Here is a 24,681-nt window from a genome sequence, read left to right as displayed (position 1 = left end):
CTATCAATATATAAAATATATTATTTTTTCAATAATATATTAAATAATTTGAACAATACATATATGATATTTGTAATATTTGTATTGTTATTATTTATATTATGTAGTTATTAATATGTATTATTAATTGATAATAATTAAATATATATAAAATATTATAGAATAAATATATATAAAAATTATTATAGAATTTAATATTTAATATTATATATGATAGTGTTAAATATCAAAATTGTGAAATCACACATTTTGCTGTAAGAGACCGTTTAATGTTAATTGTATGTGTTACATGTTAATATTATATGTGATATTTGTAATATTATTTAATATTAATATTATTTATATTACTTATAATTTAATATATAATAATATTTTTAAATGATACCGTTATATGATGTTAGTGCTATAAGATAATAATAATAATAATTTTTTTAGGTAATAGTGTTGTATGATAGTGTTAAAGTGGAAAAATTGCACATCCTGCTGTAACAAATGGTTTAAATGGTTTAATAGATGCTTATGTTATGTGTGTTGCATGTAATGTTATATATAAAATTTTTAATTTTATACTGTATATATAGTAATGTATTTAATATATTCTTATATAAGTTAATACATAATATATATCTTATTTAAAATAATATGAATATTTACTATTATGTAGGATAAACCATTGGAGAGGTGCTCGGGTACATTCCCAGATTGCATTGTAATGCGAGTTGAGAGAATATCAATATCAAAATTATCGATGAAAATAGTTCAGTCTAATTAAGGACAGATCATTTTCCCAGTGTATGAAGTGTTGTGTCTCCCACAACAGCGGTGCAGTGCTCTGGAGGGCAGGTGTATCAGGAGTGCGGGCGTCTGTGTGGGACGTCCTGTGCTGATCTGTGGGACGGCTGGAGCTGTGAGGAGCAGGAGGGCAGCAGGACCTGTGTGCCAGGGTGTCAGTGTCCGGATGGACTGGCTCAGGACGATCAGGGTCAGTGTGTGCCGGTGGACATGTGTCCCTGCAGACACGCAGACGCGCTCCATCCCGCGGGTAGCACCGTACACAAGAACTGCAACCGCTGGTAGGAAATCACAGCACCTGATTCACACTCATGGGAGGAGATGTGTGGCAGGGTGGTGGTTTAGGCTCAAGGCAGGTAACCAGAGGGTGGCTGGTTCAGATCCCTGTGATAACAGAGCCATAAACCTTGAGGAAGATACTGTACTTTACCACAAGTTGCTTCAAAGGGACTGAATCTGTAATAAGTTCATGGTAATATTGTGGGCAAATTCAGCTTATTGTGAAAAATATAGATGTTTTTCCAATTTTTTAAAATAATTAATTATTAAATATTCAATTTTAATACAACTTATTCTGACAAAACAGGTTTAGTTCTAAATTAGAATTAATTATATGTCCCATACAATTTCCACGCTTTGCTTTGAATTCCAGCTTGAATATCATTGGACCACATTTGATTCAACCCAAAATCAAAATTGAAAAAAAGAAAAAAAGAACAAATATTTTGCATGAAGAATTTTTTTAGGACTGTTTAGATTTTTTGTACATTTTGACATATATTTTCATAAATAATTTATAATATTCATTAATAAAAAATAAAGCATTTTCTCCATTAAATTTTAATGCCAAAAAATATGTTTGCTATCATTTGTTTTATTTTGCTGTATTAGCTTAATTTATGCAATTTTGAATTAAATATTTTAGTATTTAATAAAAGATTTGATAAAGTTTCATATTTTAATTTACTAAAATATATTTGAATATAAATATACTTTTGGGGTTAAATATGACCTGGAAATAGAAATAAAATGGAGAGATTTAAAGCGAAATGAAGCAGTAGTGAGAGAGACAGATTGGTCCATCTGTAATCTCGTTGAAACTTTTTATGATCCTGTTGTTAAAAGCTTCTCGTCTGTTTTATGGCTCTTTATGGTTTTTGAGAATGATTTTATCTCTTCTCTGATAACACAGAAAATATTCAGCAAAAATTACCTTTGTACTCAAACTAATGCATGTATGTGGGCCAAAGAGGAACAAATTCATAAATCACTGACCAGCAGAATATATTATATATATATATATATATATATATATATAATATTGCAGTTGTATTGTCATTTACATTATATGACCCAACTTTTGAAATAAAGTAATTGATTTTAGCAACTAGATTTTTACATTTTCTGAAGACAATATGAACAGGATCACTACCCCACAATAACAGTTACTGTTCTGAGTGGCTGCTAGGGTGTTCTGCGTGGTTACTAAGGTGTTCTGTGTGGTTGCTAGGGTGTTCTGAGTGGTTGCTAAGGTGTTCTGAGTGGTTACTTAAGGTGTTCTGAGTGGTTACCAAGGTGTTTTGAGTGGTTGCTAGAGTGTTCTGAGTGGTTACTAAGGTGTTCTGCATGGTTACTAGGGTGTTCTGGGTGGTTGCTAAGGTGTTCTGAGTGGTTACTTAAGGTTTCCTGGGTGGTTGCTAGGGTGTTCTGGGTGGTTACTAAGGTAAGGTAAGGAATCGTGCATCTGTGCACACCTCTGTTTAACACACACACGATCTGAAGTTCAGCTTGAGCTGATGTAAAACCAGTAACACGGCAGGTGACTGGTCAAGGTTTGCACTCTTCTCCGGTCACGGGCCGTGCGGCTGGTTTTGCACGTGCCGTCCCGTGTCAGCGAGTGTTTGTGAGGTGTGAGGTATCTGATGAAGTCACTCTATGACCCGCGGGCTCGTGTCTCGGGATAGGTTGATTTCATTGCGTCTCTTGTGCCTCGAGATCAGCTGACACGCGCCGCTGTGCTCTATGGAGGCCGATATCTGAGCGTGTTTGTCATCCGCTCCTCATGCTCGGTGTGGTAATGTGGAGTTTGGGTCAGACTCAGACCGATAATGAAACTGAGTGAGATTTCACAAGCTTACACTTTTATAATGCGTTTCCTCACACCTCCACATGTGTGCGTACAGTATATGAGTAACACATGCTTTCAGATTAAAACAACGGATCCAGGGTTCAGCAGCTGAACAGATGTTTGTGAGACTGTTCATCAGCAATTCTTTATGGTGTCGCAATAAAACTTATCTAGATTTAATTAATTAATACAAACATTTATATCTGAATGAATGATTTATTGGTTGATTGCTTTAATTCTAACTGGTATTATTTATAAATATTTTATCTAGATTTATTTATTTATTATATACAGATTGTTATTCATTGATAATATATATTTAATTTATCTAGACTGACTGATTGATTGATTTATCTATTCTCTATATTTATCAGTTTATAAAGGTATATGTATTTCATTTATTTGTTGATTGATTGATTCATTGATAAAAGTATAAATATTTAATGCTATTTTAAAATATTTTAGTTTATTTATTTATAATTAAGTCATTGTATTTATGTATTATTTATTGATCAAAATATTTGTAATTAATTTTATTTAATATCTAGATTATTTAATAATCAATTTATAATAATTAATACTATAATCTTATAATAAATAATCTTAGAATAATTTTATTCTTATTTATTTATTTTTATCATCATCATCATCATTATTTGTTCCCTTTCAGTCGGTCACTCCGAGTCACGTCGGATGACCGACGAATTGGGATCTCGCCAGAGAGACCAATCCACTTCGAGTGTAACTAAACGAGCCAATGGACATTGGCATGCGATCATTGCATCCAGCTGCCGCTGATCACAGCGTGAGTATAAGAGGCAGCGGGTGCACCGCATTAATTCATCCTTTCGCTGAGGAGCCGAGCGGCGGTGAATCACTGCTGCTCTCCTATCCTGCGAGTGAGAAGAGCGAGCGAGTGCGGGCGTTACAGCGCAGCAGCGGTGGTCGCGGTCTCACGGGAGAAGAGGTCGATTCCCGTGAAGACAGTCACACTCGGAGTGTGTGGTGGCCAGCTCCCCTGCGTTCTTCAGCACTTAATAAAGAGCAAATTTCTCTAAAGAGCAACACGGGTGATCACATCTTTTAAAGATGTCTTATCACCCATGCTTTCTGGGTGTGGTCGTTTCCTGGCGCCTCAGGACGGTCACGATTGCTGCCTCACGTGTCTGGGCATTCAGCACGCTGAGGAAGCTTTCGTGGATGGTTCATGTTCTTCTTGTGGGGACATGACCATCTCGGAGTTGCATAATAGACTCCGCTATGTCAAACATGGCGGAGTCCTCTGCCGCGATCCAGCGTTCGTTCCCGGGCGGTGCTGTATCCGGTGGAGTCAGAGGTGATCTGAGGGTGACAGTGAGGGCTTCCCAAGAGGAGTTCCTCACCCCTCAGGCGCCCGCAGCCGGTGGGGTTGCCGTTGAGCGGGCTGGGACCTCTGCAGAGCGGGTATACCGCCTGTTTCCTTCGGTGCTCCCCTGACGACCAGATGTCGGTCGCTGCATCGAGAGCGAGTCGCCTCTGGGGATGACGACTCGGCTGCGTTGCTTCGGGTGTGGTAGCGTTGTCCGAGCCAGACCCAGAGATGACGGCTATGCTTTCCCGGTCCGCCGAGAATGTCGGGCTCGTGTGGAATCCTCCACCGCGTCCCGATCCTTCGAGGCTGGACGAGTGGTTTCTCGGTGGGGGTCGCGCTGATTCTCAGCGCCCGGTGCCATTCTTTCCGGAAGTGCATGAGGAGCTTACAAGATCGTGGAAGGCACCTTTACTGCCCGAAACAAATCTTGTGGCTCCTCCGCCTCACCACCCTCGATGGTGGGGCCGCCTTGGGGTATGCGGGCATCCTCAGTGGAGCGGTCTGTGGCCATGCAACTATGTCCAACAGCCGCTACCACTCTGCGGGTGACCCGTGTCTCTCGGGCCTGTAAGTATTCGTCAGGTCTAACTGGCAGTGCTTATAGAGCCTGTGGGAGGCGGCTTCTGCCCTTCACGCCATGGCGTTACTGCAGGTCCACCAGGCCAAAGCCCTGAAAGACCTGCACGAGGGTGGTCACGACCTGGCGGTTCTACATGAGCTGCGTGCTGCGACGGACCTCGCGCTTCGAGCGACGAAGGTGACCGCACAGTCTCTGGGTCGTGCGATGTCCACGCTAGTGGTCCAGGAGCGCCATCTCTGGCTGTGTCTTGCTGACATGAAGGAGCAGGAGAAGGTACAGTTCCTGAATGCTCCCGTGTCACAGACCGGCCTTTTCGGCGACGCTGTCGAGAGCTTTGCCCAGCAGTTCTCGGCAGCCCAGAAGCAGACTGAGGCGATCAAACACATCATGCGCCGGAGGAAACCTGCTGCTTCCACTCCGGCTGCAGCCCCTCAGCCTGCTCGTCACCGTGGCGCCCCCTGCGGCTGCCCCGCCTCCGCAGCCGCAGCAGCCTTCCACCAGGCAGCGTCGTGGAGCCGGTCGCAGGCAGGACGCCCAGCCCGTCCAGGCCCCCGCCAAACCTGGCGGCAAGCGCAAGTTCAAGAGGCCCTGAGACGGGCGACCCGGAGATGGTGGAGACTGCTTGTCGGGAGATGGTGACCGCACCACTCCCTCCCCCGGAGGAGGGCCGGGCGGAGAATCTTTTGTTTCGTTTTGTTTTTGCTGGGCCAGCGGTACCCAAAACATCAGTAAAAGAGCAGTTTTCTCAATCTCTGGGTCTCAAGAGGAGGAGAGTGGTGAACCGTGCATCACGGGATCACTGCCCTTCTCCTCTCTCGCCAGCAGGCAGCAGTGGGTTGCCCAAGAGCACCCCTCCTGCCCATTTGTGGAACCAGGTAAGGGCGGTAGCACTCGAGTCCCTGCTTCAAGTCGTCACACGCCAGGCTGTCACAAGCCTCAAGCCGGGTTCCTGTGTTTCCTCCCTCACGAGGAGGAATCAGGTGAGTGTTACACTGCACACCCAGACCCCGCCCCCTGCCATCACAGGCCAAGCCATCACAGGCTCCGGGCCGGGTCGCTGTGTTCCACCTCGCTGCCCCACAGCGTATGTCGGTGGCCTCGTTGGTTCCGCTGGCACGGTCTCTCGGAGCCTGGATAGCGCTCCCCAGTCCGTCTCGGTGGCTCCTGTGGACCATCAGACTCGGCTACGCGATTCAGTTTGCCCGGCGTCCCCAGGTTCGGGGCATCCGGTTCACTTCAGTCAAGGCCGCCGATGCCCTGTCTTGCGTCGGAAATTACAGTCCTGCTGGCGAAGGACGCGATAGAGCCGGTCCCTTCAGCCGATATGAGGTCGGGTTTTACAGCCCTTACTTCATTGTGCCCAAGAAAAGCGGTGGGTTACGACCGATCTTGGATCTGCGAGTTTTGAACCGTGCACTTCACAAGATGCCGTTCAAGATGTTGACGCAGAAACGCATCTTTGGGTGCGTCCGTCCCCTAGATTGGTTTGCAGCGATCGACCTGAAGGACGCGTACTTTCATGTCTCGATTCTCCCGCGACACAGGCCATTCCTGCGATTTGCGTTCGAGGGTCGGGCATATCAGTACAAGGTCCTGCCCTTTGGGCTGTCCCTTTCGCCTCGCGTCTTCACCAAGGTCGCAGAGGCGGCCCTTGTTCCCCTGAGAGAACGGGTGTGCGCATCCTCAACTACCTCGACGACTGGCTCATACTTGCACAGTCTCGAGAGCAGTTGTGCGCACAGGGACCTGGTGCTCAGGCACCTCAGCCAGTTGGGTCTTTGGGTCAACTGGGAAAAGAGCAAACTCGTGCCAACGCAGAGTATCTCTTTTCTCGGCATGGAGTTGGATTCGTCAACCAGACAGCACGCCTCACCCAGGAACGTGCTCAGTCGGTGCTGAACTGCCTCAAGACTTTATCAGGCAGGACGGCGGTCCCACTGAAACTCTTTCAGAGGCTCCTGGGGCATATGGCTGCAGCTGCGGCGATAGTTCCGCTCGGTCTGCTCCATATGAGACCGCTTCAGCACTGGCTCCATGGCCGAGTACCGAGGTGGGCGTGGAAACGCGGTACTCACCGGGTTCAGATTACACCGGCCTGCCGCAGAACCTTCAGCCCGTGGACAGATCCCTCGTTCCTTCGGGCAGGAGTGCCCCTGGAGCAGGTATCCAGGCATGCTGTGGTATTCACGGATGCCTCGGCCACCGGCTGGGGAGCCACGTACAACGGGCACGCAGTGTCAGGGGTGTGGACGGGTCCCCAACTGCGTTGGCATATCAATTGCCTCAAGTTGCTGGCAGTACGCCTTGCCTTGAGCCGCCTCAGAGGGCGCCTTCGGGGCAAGGACGTTCTGGTCCGTACGGACAACACTGCGACCGTTGCGTATATCAACCGGCAAGGCGGTTTACGCTCCCGTCGCATGTCGCAACTCGCCCGCCACCTCCTCCTCTGGAGTCAGAAGCATCTGAGGTCCCTTCGTGCCATCCACATCCCAGGAGTGTTCAATCAGGCGGCCGACGAGCTGTCTCGAGCGGCACTTCCTGGGGAGTGGAGACTCCATCCCCAGGCGGTCCAGCTGATTTGGAGTCGGTTTGGAGTTGCTCAGGTAGACCTGTTCGCGTCTCCAGAAACCACCCACTGCCAGTGGTTCTATTCCCTGTCCGAGGCAACGCTCGGCACGGATGCACTGGCACACAGCTGGCCCCTGGGCCTGCGCAAATATGCGTTCCCCCCAGTGAGCCTGCTAGCACAGACACTGTGCAAGATCAGGGAGGACGAGGAGCAGGTCTTGTTAGTGGCTCCATATTGGCCCAACAGGACCTGGTTCCCGGAACTCATGCTCCTCGCGACAGCCCCTCCTGGCCGATTCCTCTGAGGAAGGATCTGCTTTCTCAGAGACGGGGCACCCTCTGGCACCCGCGTCCAGACTTGTGGAAACTCCATGTGTGGTCCCTGGACGGGACGCGGAGGTTCTAGGTGATCTGCCCCAGGAGGTAGCTCTCACTATTGCTTCAGCACGAGCACCGTCCACAAGACGGGCCTATGCGCTGAAGTGGAACCTGTTCGTCGAATGGTGTTCCTCTCACCGTGAGGACCCCCGGAGATGTTCGATCAGAGCCGTGCTTTCCTTTTTGCAACAAGGGTTGGAGCGTAGGTTGTCCCCCTCCACCCTTAAGGTTTATGTTGCTGCTATTTCCGCTCACCACGACCCCATAGAGGGGAGGTCGGTGGGGAAGCACGATCTGGTTATCAGGTTTCTTAGGGGGGCCAGGAGGTTAAACCCGCCTAGGCCTCCCTCCCTACCCTCTTGGGATTTGGCATTGGTGCTAAGAGCCCTACAAACTGCCCCTTCGGGCCTTTGCAGTCAGTTGAGTTGAAGTTTCTCTCTGAAAACCCTGCTCCTGACTGCGTTGGCCTCGATCAAGAGGGTGGGGACCTGCAGGCATTTTCGGTCGACGAATCGTGCCTTGAGTTTGGGCCGGCTGACTCTAGTGCAACACTGAGGCCCCGGCCCGGCTATGTGCCCAAGGTTCCTACCACTCCCTTCAGGGACCAGGTAGTGAACCTGCAAGCGCTGCCCCTGGAGGAGGCAGACCCAGCCCTAGCTTTGCTCTGTCCTGTACGCCAAGACTGCGACAGTACGTGGATAGAACTCAGAGCTTCAGGACCTCAGAACAGCTCTTTGTCTGTTACGGAGGACAGCAGAAGGGAAGGCTGTCTCCAAGCAGAGGATGGCCCACTGGATAGTGGATGCCATCACCTTGGCCTATGAAGCACAAGGTGTGCCCTACCCGCTCAGGTTGCGTGCTCACTCCACTAGGGGTGTCGCATCGTCCTGGGCGCTGGCTCGTGGTGCCTCGCTAGCAGACATCTGTAGAGCTGCGGGTTGGGCGACTCCTAACACGTTCGCTAGGTTTTATAGCCTGCGTGTCGAACCGGTTTCCTCCTGTGTTCTCACCTCAAACGGGTAGTGGCATTGAGAGGCCCGGCTCAGAGTCGGCTTGCGGCGTTCTTTCGCCTAATTCTCCAGAGAGTTCCTTAACCAGGCAAACCCTGTCGAGTCCTCCAGCACTCCGGCGTCCGGACGGCGTCCGGCGCCAGGCCTTTCAGCCAATGAATTCTTGAAATCTGATGTGAGGCTAGTGCCCATATGAGAGACCCTGCCGGGATCCCATATGTGTATTCCACGGTATGCTTATTAGAGCCGTGTTTCCCCTGGCAGACCATGTTCTGCCATCTCTAGTGATGCAGCCTGTGCCATCTCAGAGACTTCCATGTGCAATAGGGCCCTCACGGGGTTACTTCACATGTCTAAATGCCACTTAACCCCTCTGGGAGGAGGTGACTCCGCAGTGTGCCTCTTCCAAACGGAAGGGCATGCTTCCCAGTGTTTCCAAGTCCTACTGTCTGGGTTGTCCAAGGAACAACAGTAGTTGACCTTCTCTGTGTAGAGCCCGGTCCTATCGTCTGCCTTATAGGAAGGATCAAGAGGTCTACACAGGGCACTGGAAGGGCAGCTCCTGTGGCGTTTTGGTAGGATCCCAATTGCCGGTCATCCGGCGTGACTCAGAGTGACCGACTGAAAGGGAACGCCTCGGTTACGTATGTAACCCTCGTTCCCTGAAGAAGGGAACGGAGACGCCACGTCCCGTCGCCACAGTTTGCTGTACCACCGCTGAGCGGCCGGGTCACCGCTCGGCTCCTCAGCGAAAGCATGAATGTCGCGGTGCACCCGCTGCCTCTTATACTCACGCTGTGATCAGCGGCAGCTGGATGCAATGATCGCATGCCAATGTCCATTGGCTCGTTTAGTTACACTCGAAGTGGATTGGTCTCTCTGGCGAGATCCCAATTCGTCGGTCATCCGACGTGACGTCTCCGTTCCCTTCTTCAGGGAACGAGGGTTACATACGTAACCGAGACGTTTGTTGGTTTGTTTGTTTATTTATTTGATTCTCTCCACTTGAACTCACTTCATACAGCCACTAAAAATCACCAAAAACACCTGATGTTTTAAACACAATTCAAACAAATAATGAAGAGAAGTGACTTCAGTAAAGAGATCCTCCGAAGTTTGAGATGCGCATGCAGTCACAGACACCAGTGCAACAACACACAGAAATTTATAAGTGATCTAATGATTTTTGTTGCTGCAGGTTGAGGTTTAAATGGGATTCAGAGCATCTCTTCGGTGTTGACTTGTCAAACACGTGGTTATACATCGACCTTTCTTCACTCTCCTTCTTTCACCAAACAGTGTGACCTCTGTGTGACCTCCGAACAAAACAACTGTACATACAATAAAATAATAGAGCACAGAAAGAGATTTATGATCGTTGTGTTTTAAAACAGATTCCCAGTTGACAGACTGAAAGCATGTTGTGTATTTCTTCAGGCAAAGTGAAAAAAACTCAAATAAAATGTTAGCTTAGTTTTAGTTACACTGCTTGCAACCACCCAGAACACTCCAGCAGCGCGGCAGCAGGTTTTGCATGATCAAGCACAGCTAATGTGCAGTAATGTTTGTGAACTGTGTGTTTGTAGTGTTTGTGCGCGCGGCGTGTGGAACTGCACGGATCTCTCGTGTCCTGAGGTCAATCAGTGTCCAGGCTCTCTGATCTTCTCTCCTCGATCGTGTCTGAGGACCTGCTCCAGTCCGAACTCTCCTCTGGACGCGTGTGCTGACCCCATCCACGGCTGCGTCTGTCCTGAGGGAACCGTGCTGCTGGTGTGTCTCCTCTCAGTTACATAAACACCATCACGCTGCTTGACATGCACAGTTTTCCTTCATGTGTTCATGCATTTCCTGTTGATGACCATGATTTGCTGCTAGAGGCACATTAGGGGGCGGGACCTTCTCATTCTAGAAAGCATTTGATTGGACCAAAACTGAGAGCATGATGAGTCATATTAGTCTGTTCCCACTGTAAAATGTGTACTGTATGTCTGCATTTTATGACTTATATGGTAGCATTTTATGACTTGTAGTAATAGAGTAGAGCATATACATGTTCTTAATGCAAACAGATATTGATATAAAACCACAAAACACATGGGGTTTTAAGGGCATAAACATAATTAATGGCTAAACTAGCACTCTTTTTAAAACAAATTTGTGTCATTATAACCTCTATAAATCTCTCATGTTGTTTTCTCTTTTGATTATTTTTTTAACTAATAGGGGGATCAGTGTGTAAAGCCAGACGAGTGTCCGTGTCACCACAACGGCAGACTTTATTTCACCAATGACTCCATTTCTAAAGACTGCAACACTTGGTGAGCAGGAACAGCAATTTATTTATATATCTTTCTCTTTCTTATTACTTTTTTGCGTGAATATTTGATTAAATAAATGCAGCCTATATGTTAAATCAACATGCAAATATATATATAGAAAAACATGAAACATGTTATATAAATACAGCAACTTATTAGAGTTGTCTGTGAATAAATGAATAAATATTTTAATCTGAAATTAATTTGGGTGCTAATTAATAACACTTCAAATTTGGCTAAAAAATTATCCTCCAAAAATCATGTAAAGTAATTATTGTGTTAAATGAGAAAAGCATCAAATAGACAAATTACAAAACGTTGCTTTAGAAAGAAATATTTGATTCATCATATAATTTATTACACATAAACCTTTATGCTATGACAGCCATGATTATATTATTTTTTTCAGAAGCTGCATATGAATTGGTAACTAAATATATACACAGACTTTTTATTACAGCTCAGAGGAGGCATGAATGCATTTACTATGCAATTACAATTGCATAAATAATGCCATGAGATTAAAGGGTTTTAAAAGGGATAGTTCACTAAAAACTTAAAATTCTGTCATTGTTTACTCACCCTCTTGTTGTTTCAAATCTGTATGACCATCTTCTGCTGTGGAACATAAAAGAAGATAATTTGAGAATTGTCTGAGTATTTATTTATTTATTTATTTATTCACTGGAAGCTAATGGTAACCAAAACAACACAACATGAAAAGATGCTTTGCTTATGATGTGAAACGAAGCCCAATGCTTTTGTAAATGCATGTTACTGTCATATATAAACCTGTTGTTCATGTTGACAGTGTGTGTCGTGAGCAGCGCTGGCACTGCGGTCAGTCGTTGTGTTCTGGCACCTGCGTGGCCACCGGTGACCCTCACTACATCACGTTTGACGGCCGATATTACTCTTTCCTGGGCGACTGTGAGTACGTTCTGGCGCAGGAGAGCAGCGGTTTGTTCAGCGTCAGCGCCGAGAACGTGCCCTGCGGCAGTACAGGAGTCACCTGCACCAAATCTGTCACTCTGACCGTGGGAAACACGGCCATACACCTGCTCAGAGGTGAAACACACATCAATACACACACACACACACACACAGGAGAGAGTTACTCATCAATATGAATATAGCAGCTGTTATATTGTTAGATCACTATTGCTTTAATTATAAAAACTAATACTAATATATATATATTAAGAATATATATGTATTTAAGTTATTTATTATTTATGTATTAGAGTTTTCATTTATTTTAATTTCATAAGTAAAGGAATACACATTATTTTAGTGTAGAACGTGTTTTATTAACATTTGCATGTTGACAATTTTTATTTTATTTCTTTTATTTGATTTTTTTATAATTTGATTTATATTTAATTTGATTCTATCTAGATTTATTTATGAATATATGTATTTAATTTTATTTTATCTAGGTTATTTTATATATTCATAATTAGTTCATTTTATTAATCTAGATGCATTTATTGACTGATATAAGTATATGTATTTAATTTAATTTGATCTGGATTAATTAATTAATTAATTTATAATTCATTTTATTCTATACAAATTCATTCATTTATTTATTTAAAATGCATTGTATCTTGATATATTTAATTATATTGTATCTAGATTATTTTATTTATTATAATTTATTGTGTTCATCTATATATATTTATTTATTGGAAAAGTATATGTATTTCATTTTATTTTATTTAGATTATTTATTTAATTAATTAACAATATATTTTATTCCATCTAGATTTATTTATTTGATTTAATTTTGCACTGTATTAATGTGACAAAAAGCAATTTATAAGTTACATCAGATCTGCATTCAGATTGATGTGAGTAATATTTTCATATCTTGTGATCATGTTTGTGAATTACATCAGCTCATACATGTCTTATTCTCTCAGGTAAAGCTGTGACGGTCAACGGGGTTCCAGTGACTCTTCCAAAGTTGTATTCAGGCAGTGGTTTGATTCTGGAGCGGGTCGGGCTATTTGTGTCCCTCTCGTCTCGACTCGGAGTCACTCTGCTCTGGGATGGAGGTATGTCCATTCGTATTTCGTTCTATGTTCAATTATTAGATTTTTTTTTTAACACTGCTGATGTGATGAACAGCTGTTTGTATCTGTCACACAGGAATGCGTGTTTACGTCCGGCTGATGCCTCATTTACGTGGCCGAGTCGGAGGATTGTGTGGAAATTTTGATGGAGATGCAGAGAACGACTTCACTACGAGACAAAGCATCATGGAGTCCACCCCAGAACTGTTTGGAAACTCCTGGAAGATCAGCCCGTCATGCCCTGACGTCTCAGACCAGGATCTCCGTGACCCCTGTGTTGTAAGCAGTACAGCACCAAACAGAATTGCAAAAATAATGAATTTAATTCTTTATAAATTACAATTTCATTGTCTGAGTTGAGTAAATGCTCTCATATCTTTTGGATGAACTCTCTATGAATGAATTGCATGTGCTGATGCTGTATTATTTATTTTTAGAATGCATAGATTCTGCGTACAAATTCTGGCTAATGTGGATTATTATTTTCATTCTATGGTTAATAAGAGATTAATGATAAACATGACTGATAATAAAATTACTTTTTCAATATACTGTATTTTAATAAATAAAAAATACAATTTTACTAAATGCACTATTTTATTATACTATTTTGTTTAAAATTAAAAATACAAAATACTATTTTTCTAAATTTTAAAATGCTCATAAAAAACAAAAATATAAAAATTTACTAAAATTACTTTTTATTTGTCTAAAAACATAAAAATATTACTAAAATGACAATTTTAACAGTATTTTGTCTAAAAATATAAGAAAATTGCCATTTTTAATATACTATTTTGTCATTAAAAAATCTAAAGGTAAAAATAAAATCATATTAACCATAAACTTGGCAAATGTTATCTAAATGTAAATCTCAAATCAGGTGAGAAATAAGATTACTAAGATCACCTTTCCCAGAAGTTTAGGCAAAAACGGTCTGTACGGAAATTATGTAATTCCTGATTGGATCTTTCAAGTAAGACAGACTTAATTTATATAACACAGGCTAAAATGTTTACAGAGTGCTTCACAGCAAACATATCATGTCATATAATCATTCAAATCAAAGTAAAACTAAAAGAATAAGAAAATATAGAATAATAATTTTATATGATCAAATATCAGACAAAGTATCTTTATCACAGTAGTTCTTGTAAATGTTAAATGACCTTTCTTGACCTTCAGATCAACCCTCACCGGGTGACGTGGGCCAAAAAGAAGTGTGCGGTGATCAATCAGGAGATCTTCAGCTCGTGTCACTCAGAAGTGCCGTTCCAGCAGTACTACGACTGGTGTGTCTTTGACGCCTGCGGGTAAGAAACCCACTCACTGAAAGCTGATATTCAGTGTATCATATGCATCAGGATCTGTATTGTTCATACTGTACTGAGGGCTTTTAAGGGTTTGCTGTGTTTTGCAGGTGTGACTCAGGCGGTGACTGTGAGTGTTTGTGTACGGCTGTAGCTGCGTATGCTGAAGAGTGTAACCGCAGAGGAGCGTATGTGCGCTGGAGGTCACAGGAACTCTGCCGTGAGTCTGCTCAGTGAGTTATTATGCCCATCCCACTGACTTCTATACATTTTGTGTGTATAATATTGTGTCCTGTTGTGTGTCTCCAGCGCTGCAGTGTGAGAACGGTTTGGTTTATGAGGCCTGCGGTCCTGCCTGTTCTCCAGCGTGTCCCGGCACTCCTTCTGTCTCTGATCCCCTCTGCAGCGCCCTCTCTTGTGTGGAGGGATGTTTCTGTCCTCACGGCACTGTGAGACACGGTAAGAGGAGCTTGTTTATGTGTGTGCCTTATGTGTTCATCTGATGCGTTTTCTAGTATTTGTTGTGCGGTTTTAGTTTGTTGAATACAGGATGTCTGATGTCTGTCTGTCGTCTGCAGGTGACGCCTGTATTCCTCCGTCTCAGTGTCCGTGTGAGTGGGACGGATCTTTATTTCCAGCAGTAGCGACTGTCACTCAACACTGTCAGAACTGGTCAGTTTAGAGGGTCTGTTTGTCATCTTACAGGTTAATTGCTGCAACAAATGTTATTACAAAAATTTTTATAATTTTTAATTTAATTTTCTTCGAAGGGAAATTTACTAATTACATGTGCTGATTGCGTTGTTTATTTTAGGAATGCACAGATTGTGCATCAAAATTCTAGCCAATGCTTATTATTTTCATTCTGTGGTAAATAAATAAATAAAAATAAAAAATAAATAAATAAATAAGATTTAACTAAAATTACTATTTTAATGTACAATTTTGTCTAAAAACATTAAACAAATAAAATATGCTATTTTACTAAAATTATTATTTAATGTGCCATTTTGCTAAAAACATAACAAAAATAAATTAAAATGTACCAAAATTATTATTTTAATGTTATTTTGTCTAAAAACATAAATTAAAATGTACTGAAATTAGTCATTTAATATACTAGTTTGCGTAAAAACAAAATAAATATATAAAAATTTAAATTGTTTAGTGTTTAATATTATTTTGTCTAAAAACATAAAAATTAATTATACTAAAAAAAACAATAAAACTACTATTTTAATGCACTATTTTGTCTAAACATTTAAAAATATAAAAGTAAAAATTAAATCAGTAGTTTTAAATTCTACCAGTGAATTAATGCTCAAAAACATTTAGATAATTTACATTGTTTATGTTAGTAAAATGAGTATGCCCATAACTGATATGGTATTGATATCTTGTACATCACTAGTTTATTTTCACATATTGTCTGTCTTTAATTAAGGAATTGTCCAAATCATGTAATGATGCATAAACACCCAACATATTGCTGAAAGCAGTTTGTATGAAGAAAGCAGGAGTGTTTGGGCTGAATTAAATGACAATTAATTTAAATATGCATTGGATTGTGCTTGATTAAACTAGATTGTGCGTAGTATAGAATAAGAAGTTTTTGCATTGAATTCTTTTGTTCTTTTGTCATCTGTCCCTCAGCTCTTGTTCTGATGGTCTGTGGCGTTGTGTTGGATCTCCATGTCCTCCTCCGTCTCCCTGTGAGGACTCAGAGTTCCTGTGCTCCGGCGGCTCTCAGCGCTGTATTCCTGCCGTCTGGCTCTGTGATAATGAGGACGACTGCGGCGACGGTTCGGATGAGGTCTGTCCCTCCACCTGTCCTCCGGATCAGTTCCGCTGCTCCGGTGGGGCCTGTTTACCGCTGGAGCTCAGGTGTAATGGTCATCCCGACTGCGCCGACCAATCGGACGAGGACTTCTGTGCCCCGACCTCACCAGAACCTGGCTGTCCGGCCGGAGAGTTCAGGTGTGCGAGCGGACGCTGTCTGCCAGCGCATAAAGTCTGTGACGGGAGGCTGGATTGTGGATTTGCTGATGATTCTGATGAACACGGTATGTTTGAAGAATTTATAAGGCTTTAAATCATCAACATGATCAAAACCTTGCTGTAAATCCTGTCACACACAATTTACTCCATGCTTTCTGTCGTCTGATTGATAGTTTTGACTTTTGTTTTTGGAAGTAAAAGGTCTTTTAGTGTAATTGTACAAACATCCATGTCTTTCTGCGGTCAAATCTTGACTGATTTTTCTCAAGTAAACGTCAGAATAACTTTGGTCATATCTCCAGATGAACACTTACTGGACTGAAGCAGCTCAGCTTTACTTGATTCTCCATCAATCATTTTCTAGAAAAATCAGTGCGTCTCAAATCTGATCATCAGGATCTTTTCAGGAGCTTTACTTTCACTGTTCCTCAGCGGAGGAATGATCTTCATCTCACATCTTCTGAGGAGCGTTTATTTCTTCATCTCTCCATCAGCATCAGATTGCATTGAATTATATGTTTGAATCATTTCAATCTCATATTACATATCAAGACATATTATTGGAGATATAGATTTATGACTGATATTTATATGATCGTATGTAGGTACTTGCTATTCTTTTATAAAGATCTTGTTGTTTTACATTACAAGCATCAGAATTTAACATTTTTGGCCATGTAAATATGAGAATATGCAGTAAATTAAATATTTTTGTCTGAAAACATAAGACTAATAACATTAGTTTATACGCTGCAAGTGAATTTAGGCTTAACATAGTCATTTAATATAAAGTATAATAAACAATCATTATTAAATTAGTAATGTTATTAATCATTAAAATGGCAAATATTATCTACATGTAAATTTAAGAGAAAATGAGCATGCCGATAACTGATATGATATTAATATTTTGGACATGCATAGTTTATTTGCAAGTGTTGTCTTTGTTGTAGATATAGAAATTATGCAAATCAGATAATGATGCATTAATACCCAAAAATATTACTGAAAGCATTTTGTATGAAGGAAAGAGTCATTTTGGCTGATCTAACTGATTACATTACAAGAGATTAGAATCTGATATTTCTGATCAAATGTAAATAATATCAAAATCTGCACCAAAATACATATTAAGCCTCTGAATCAAATGAAGCTGTTTTTTCCTCCATATTCTCACTTTCATACTGAATGAGGCAAAAACCTGATGGATCAAATATGATAACAGATAACATATATGCATATATGATTTTTTATTTAGTCTAAAGGTAAAGAAAATGATTTCATATGTCAGGCTTTACAGCAGAATTCTGTCATCATTCACATGATAAGAAGTCACTGTAAAAGGTCCTGCCGTGATGTTAATGTTGAGTGTTGTTGCAGACTGTGGCGTGTTGTGCAGACAGGACGAGTTCCGCTGTTCATCGGGCCGGTGCGTTCTGTTCCTCCACCGCTGTGACGGTCACGATGACTGCGGGGACTACAGCGATGAGAGAGGGTGTGTGTGTGCCATCGGAGAGCTGCAGTGTCCTGGAGATCAGTGTGTGTCTGCAGAGAGAGTGTGTGACGGTCACAGGGACTGTCCGTCCGGCATCGATGAGCTCATCTGTCCTGTCAAAGGTATCCATGCAAAACAGGATTTTCTTTGCTTTTCTGAAATAAAAATGTACACATACTAATAATGCTCATCAGTTCAAAAAGTGCATTTATTCGAAACTAAACTGCAAAACCATCTCTTTCCTATTTTGCAAGTATAAAGACAATCAGCTAAATATTCAAAAAATATTCTACTTCTTTCTTGAAAATAAAAAAGGTGTTTTCTTTGAAAACTTACATTCATTAATGTAAACATTTGCCAGGGATAACAATAAAGTAATAATATGATAAGGGTCAAGAACTGCAAAAATAATAAATTCAGAAATTATCATATTAACGACATCAAAAGGTCAAATCTTTAACTCAAAACTTTAACTCCGACTTTTTAATTACATAAAACATAATTACAAAATACCAAAATACTGTATATATAAAAACTTATTCAAATGCCCCCCCAAAAAATAACTACATTTTTGGTTATTTGACCTATATTATAACTGAGCTATTTACTTTTTTTTTTTTAAGAAACAGAATAGTTGTGGTAAACAAAACATATATAACATATCATAAAAATAAAGTAAAAATAAACAAATAATAACTCAAATAAAATAAAACAGCTAAGTATTGACAGTAGCAATACTTTTTGTTTGATGCAGATATAAAGCGTTTTTATTATTAAACTAACTGACGCTGTGATTTCAGGATGCAGTCAGTTTGAGTTCGGCTGCACTAGCGGTCAGTGTGTGCCGTTAGCGTGGCGCTGTGATGGCGAGACGGACTGTCTGGACGGGAGCGATGAGAAACACTGTTCCCGCACATGTCAGTCTGACCAGTTCCTCTGTCAGACCGGAGACCAGTGCATCCAACACCAGCAGCTGTGTGACGGGACGCCCCACTGCAGAGACGCCTCAGACGAGAGCGTGGACAACTGCGGTGAACATCTCACACACACACACACACACACACACACACACACACACATGTCTGGTTAGCTATCCTTGTGGGGACTCTCCATAGGTGTAATGGTTTTTATACTGTGCAAACTGTATTTTCTATCACTCTACACCAACCCTACACCTAACCCTACCCCTTACAGGAAACTTTGTGCATTTTTACTTTCTCAGAAAACTCATTCTGTATGATTTATAAGCTTTTGTACCCATGGGGACCTCAATTTCGGTCCCCACCATGACACGAGTCCCCATGAGTCTGTGTGTATTCAGGTTTAAGTCCCCACCAGGATATATAAACCTGTACACACACACACACACACACACAAACACAAATGCTAGTTCCTCTATGACTATTCCGGAAAGAAGTCAGTCATCCCCAACATTTACGAGTGCATCTGTTCTAGACATACTGAAGCCACTTTTTTGGGGGATTGTTTTCATATGTATTATTTTTTCTCACCAGGTTCCACACGGATTCCTCCCTGTCCGGGAAGTTTCTCCTGTGATAACCGCACATGTGTTAACATTTCACGTGTGTGTAACGGGATTCCTGATTGCCCTAAAGGAGAGGATGAGATACTCTGCGGTTAGTTCCTACAAAACAAAATGTCTAGAATGTTTATGATGATGAATATTTAATGAATTATAATCAATAGAGCTGTTTATTCTATATGCAGAATGACATTATAAAACAAAGATCTACATGTTGAATTTTGTGAAAAACATCACAGAAACACAAAAAATATTTTAATTCTTAATTGGATTTTTTTTCTGGATTTTTTTTTATTATTATGAAAATATGATTTTTTTATTTTATTTTTTTATGAAATGATACTCTAAAATAAAAGACTTCCATTAGGTGGCAGTAAATATCATAATGAATAAGTTATTCATTAATTAATTCATACATTCATTCATTCATTTGATTCGTTCAAATGTAAATGTCTCTCTTTATGAATAGCCCACTAATTCATTGGTTCACCTAATTCATTCAGAAACAAATCACCGCTGTATTTTACTAAGAGATACACAACAGTTCTGGTGTGGGAACTGTGATAATTATTAAAATATGTACATTAAAATATATAATGTGTATAATTTTCTCTCTCCAGATAAAGTCAGTCCCTCCACAGCGCCACCTAGTGAGGGAAACACCAGCCGTGTCTGTCCAGAGTTCACCTGTGCTGATGGATCCTGTGTGCCCTTCAATGTGGTACAGACACTCATTTGCGTGAAATCAATATTAATGTGTTTATTTGTGTTTATACATCAAAAATACTACCTTGTTTTTTGGACATTTACCTTGGAGTACCATGCAAATACCATGGTATATGAATCATTAATTTTCCCATCACAGTGTTTTTGTGTTTGTAAGAGAACAAATAAGAATGTTTGTGTTTGATGGTGAGTTCACGATTGTTCAGGATGTGGTTGAGGCAGTGTGGTCTGTCTGTTGTTGTGTTGTAGTTGTGTAACGGTGCAGCAGACTGTCCCGCAGACGTCTCAGACGAGATGGGCTGTGGTGTCTGGGGTCCCTGGAGCTCCTGGAGCCCCTGCAGCCGAAGCTGTGGATCAGGAACCATGAGCCGACAGAGACGCTGCAGCCGCGAGGATTCAGACGGACCCTGCAGAGGAGAGAAAACACAACGACAGCAGTGCTACTCCACCGCCTGCCCCGGTAAAATACATTACACCATGTAAATACATACCTGATGCATTTACATATGTCTAAGAGAAACGTTCCGGTGTCAGATGTTGAGTTTTCGGTTCTGTCCAACAGTCGATGGCTACTGGCTGCCGTGGGTCACGTGGTCGAACTGCAGTAAAGGTTGTGGCGGTGTTGAAGTCCGTCAGAGAGAGTGTTTTCCACCGCAGAACGGAGGCAGAACCTGTGCAGAACTACCTGGAGAAACTAACCTGACTACAGACATCAGTAAGAACCAGAACAAGCAACCTCGAGCAGATAAACCACTGGTCACTAGTTTAAATCTTCACTGGTTACCAGTTAATTACATTGATTAAGCTGGTCTACCTCCAGTTATAACCATCTTGGCCTTGCTTTTTTTATCCATCTAAAATAGCTGGACCAGTTTTTTGGAGCTGGTCCAATTTGGTCATAAGTAGTTGGCCAAAGTAATTAAATTTCAACAGGGGATATTAGAGTAATTATACTTTTTTTTTTTTTTTTTTAAATATATACATGTGTGTGTGTATTTATGTACACACAATGTTTGTTTATACATTGATACATTTTTAAGTTCATCATTTATTTATTTGTTTATTTTTTGTTTATTTGTTTATGCTGGTTTTTGTATGTTACTATTATGAACAAATATAATCTTAGTATTGTAGTGTGGAAAAAATATTTTATTTAAATGGTTAACTATTATATATTACGTATATTGTTATAATAAAGTAAAATGAAAGGCAGTGCAACAATACCTATTATTTATCATATTATACTACTTATTAATTAAAATACTTATTATATATATATATATATATATATATATATATATATTATATTTATATATATATATATATAAAACCAGGGTTATTTATGTAAACTAAAAATACATATTATTTTTATTAGAATTCTCATTTTAACTTGATGTAATAAAATATCAAAAACTAAAATAAATAAAAAAATAATACCAGCTATATGGAAATAAAAAAGTATTAATTAAAAATAATAAATACTTACCAAAACATTAACTAAAATTAAAATGAAAACAGAAAATAAAAATAAATTTTTTTTTACAAATATTAATAAAATAACATCACAAAACACAAAAACAGTCATGGATCATTCAGGTAATGACACAGAGTGTTTAGAATCAAGGGTGTTATATTTTAGACCATTTACCAAACAATATTTTATTTATATTCACCAGTTACAGACCCGCCATTTCCAGTAACAGCCCAGTATTGCTGAGCTAAAGCCCTTGTGGTTTCTGTATCAGCAGTGTTTGTAGTGATGTAGGTCGGTTCATCTGCTCTTTTTTTGTTAAATGAGCTCCGTGATGAAGCTCTGAATGTTTCCCAGCTGAACACAGATGTGTTTTTCAGGGCCGTGTCCTCAGGACGACTGCGCTAACGTCTCCTGTCCTGCGGGCCTTGTCAGACACAACTGTGCGCCGTGCCCTTTGACCTGCGCTCACGTATCCGGGGCAACCACATGTGACAACAACTCCAGGTGTTTCACAGGTGAGCCGTTAACTACACTGTACTTCTCTGAATACTTTACAGCTTCTTTAATGTCACTGAGGGCTATTCATGAATGCCAATACTGTGGTACTATACTGTAAATACTATATAAATACTAAAATTACTGTACTGTATATTCGTGGTTTCCTGATTGGTTCTGTTGTTTCGTGTCAGGCTGCTGGTGTCCTGATGGGAAGGTCATGAATCATGAGCAGCGGTGTGTCCGGCCGGAGGAGTGTGTGTGTGAGGTGTCTGGGGTTCGATACTGGCCCGGTCAGCAGGTCAAAGTGGGCTGTGACGTCTGTGTGTGTGAGCGAGGACAAGCCCAGCGCTGTCACACCAACCCAGAGTGCTCAGGTGAACACACACACTCAAATACACACACATGTTAGGTTTCTGTGAATTGTGGGGACTTTCCATAGACGTCTATTTTTTTTATACTGACGAAACGATATCCCCTAAACCTACCCCTTACAGAAAACCTGCCTTTGTTACACTTTCAGATAAACATCATTTAGTATTTTCAATCTTTTTTTTTTTTCCACAATGTCAAAAAATCCAGGTTTTACTATCCTTTGGTCCCTGCAATGTATAGGATGAACAAGAGAACACACACGCAATCACACACACACACACACACATTCACTCACACTCATTTAATAAAACATTCACATGTTCAATGTTCTCTGAGCTCAGTTATTGGTCACATGACATGCAGGTACACAAATAAAATACTTCATCATTTTCAGTGTTTTATTTGATTGGTTGAAAGTATTTTATTTCAGTGTATTTTAAAGTCATTTATTTAAATTTTCTTATTATTTAAACTTTTTTTATTTATGATTGATGGTGATTTTAATTTAAGTTTTTTATTTATTTATGCTGATATTAATTTATTTTAAGTTGTTTTAAAAATGAATCTTTTACTGTAAAATATGCTTAATTATTATTAAGCCATATTAAGTCATGTCAATGAAAAAAGCATAAATATTTTTCATTTTATTTATGATTTAGAAAAATAATTTTATTTATGATCAAGAAATTTATATTGAAATAATTTAACAACACTTTTGCATGTTCATGGTTCTCTGATGTTGGTTACAGTAATGTTCAAATTACATGCAGGTAAACAAATAAAATGTTATGTATTTTTTAGTAAGAGTGTTTTTTTTTTTTTACAATTTAATGAATTATTAGCTTTTCATGAATTCACAAACTCCTTACAGATTTCTTGTGAACCCCATTTTAGAAAACCTTTATTTAACAAATGCAGTTTTCATGTTGTTGCATTTCCTGTTGAAACAGGAAATTGGGATGAGACATATTGTTCCTTTTTTTTTTTAAATAGCCAGTAAACTTTAGTTTACATCACAAACCAGCAAAGCCATGATTTGCTACTTACTATTGCTTAAATGTTATGATTGTCTTTCTGTGTTTCTTGTTAAAGTGTATCCTGCAAGGCTTTTAATCACCGTACGTGTGTGTTTTCATCAGTTCACTGTGGCTGGTCATCCTGGTCCCAGTGGGGCGAGTGTTTGGGTCCATGTGGACTCCAGAGCGTCCAGTGGTCTTTCCGCAGCCCGAATAACCCTTTAAAACACGGCAACGGCCGACAGTGCCGAGGAATTTACCGGAAAGCTCGGCGGTTAGTATTAATATGTTGCAAAGCATCCTGAAGATCTGGGAAATGTAAAACACACATCTGCCATTTTGCTTTAGCAGATGTTCTGATTAGTTACATTAATGCATTCAGCAGATGCTTTTGTCCAAAAACTACTTTTGCATTTGATTAATTCATGCTTTCCCTGGAAATCGAACCCATGATGACTCTGGACATTTCTAGTGCAATGCTTAAGCGGATGTTCATGATATTTTTCCTGCTGTATTTGTGTTTGTGTGTTCTCAGCTGTCAGACCGAGCCGTGCAGCGAGTGTGAATATCATGGACACACACATGCGGTGGGCGAGCGCTGGAAAGGCGGTCAGTGTCAGATGTGCCAGTGTTTGCCTGACCTCACGGTGCAGTGCGTCCCGTACTGTCCTTACGCTGCCACTGGATGCCCACAGGTGTGTGTGTGTGTGTGTTAAAAGACACTTAATATTCAGTAATATTATTGATTTAACTAAACTGACCCTGTCAGATGAGAATAAAACCAAACTCTCCTGAATCTGAGTTGATGAAAAGCTAATAATTAATTAAATTGTAGAAATGTAAAATTAAATAAATTAATGAATACTTTTATAACAAAATCGCTTTAAAAATATTAAACAGTTTATTTGTTTACCTGCATATCATTTGAACTCTGTCATCAGAGAACCATGAACATGAAAATATGTTATTTAAATTTTAAATATTATTATTTAAATATTAATTTCTTGATCATTAAATTTTTGCCTCATTCCTGAAATTTGTTTCAT

General features: G+C 40.6%; 1 protein-coding gene across 1 annotated transcript in view; it reads left to right on the top strand.

The window, feature by feature from the left end:
* sspo (SCO-spondin) overlaps nucleotides 1-24,681 on the top strand; it is a 94,741-nt gene that overhangs the window by 10,970 nt on the left and 59,090 nt on the right. The window contains 20 exon segments of the mRNA XM_058765946.1: nucleotides 821-1,073; nucleotides 10,394-10,577; nucleotides 11,031-11,125; nucleotides 11,937-12,193; nucleotides 13,051-13,185; nucleotides 13,280-13,482; nucleotides 14,389-14,516; nucleotides 14,624-14,733; nucleotides 14,823-14,972; nucleotides 15,092-15,185; nucleotides 16,167-16,576; nucleotides 17,892-18,128; nucleotides 18,807-19,037; nucleotides 20,170-20,270; nucleotides 20,525-20,735; nucleotides 20,838-20,990; nucleotides 22,127-22,264; nucleotides 22,439-22,621; nucleotides 23,759-23,909; nucleotides 24,171-24,340. Coding sequence (XP_058621929.1) covers nucleotides 821-1,073; nucleotides 10,394-10,577; nucleotides 11,031-11,125; nucleotides 11,937-12,193; nucleotides 13,051-13,185; nucleotides 13,280-13,482; nucleotides 14,389-14,516; nucleotides 14,624-14,733; nucleotides 14,823-14,972; nucleotides 15,092-15,185; nucleotides 16,167-16,576; nucleotides 17,892-18,128; nucleotides 18,807-19,037; nucleotides 20,170-20,270; nucleotides 20,525-20,735; nucleotides 20,838-20,990; nucleotides 22,127-22,264; nucleotides 22,439-22,621; nucleotides 23,759-23,909; nucleotides 24,171-24,340 — 3,594 coding nt within the window.

This window comes from Onychostoma macrolepis, chromosome 24 (assembly GCF_012432095.1).
Source record: "Onychostoma macrolepis isolate SWU-2019 chromosome 24, ASM1243209v1, whole genome shotgun sequence".
In the NCBI taxonomy this organism is placed as follows: domain Eukaryota; kingdom Metazoa; phylum Chordata; class Actinopteri; order Cypriniformes; family Cyprinidae; genus Onychostoma; species Onychostoma macrolepis.
The sequence above is the reverse complement of the archived record's forward strand: the minus strand, read 5'-3'. Positions and strand labels throughout refer to the sequence as shown.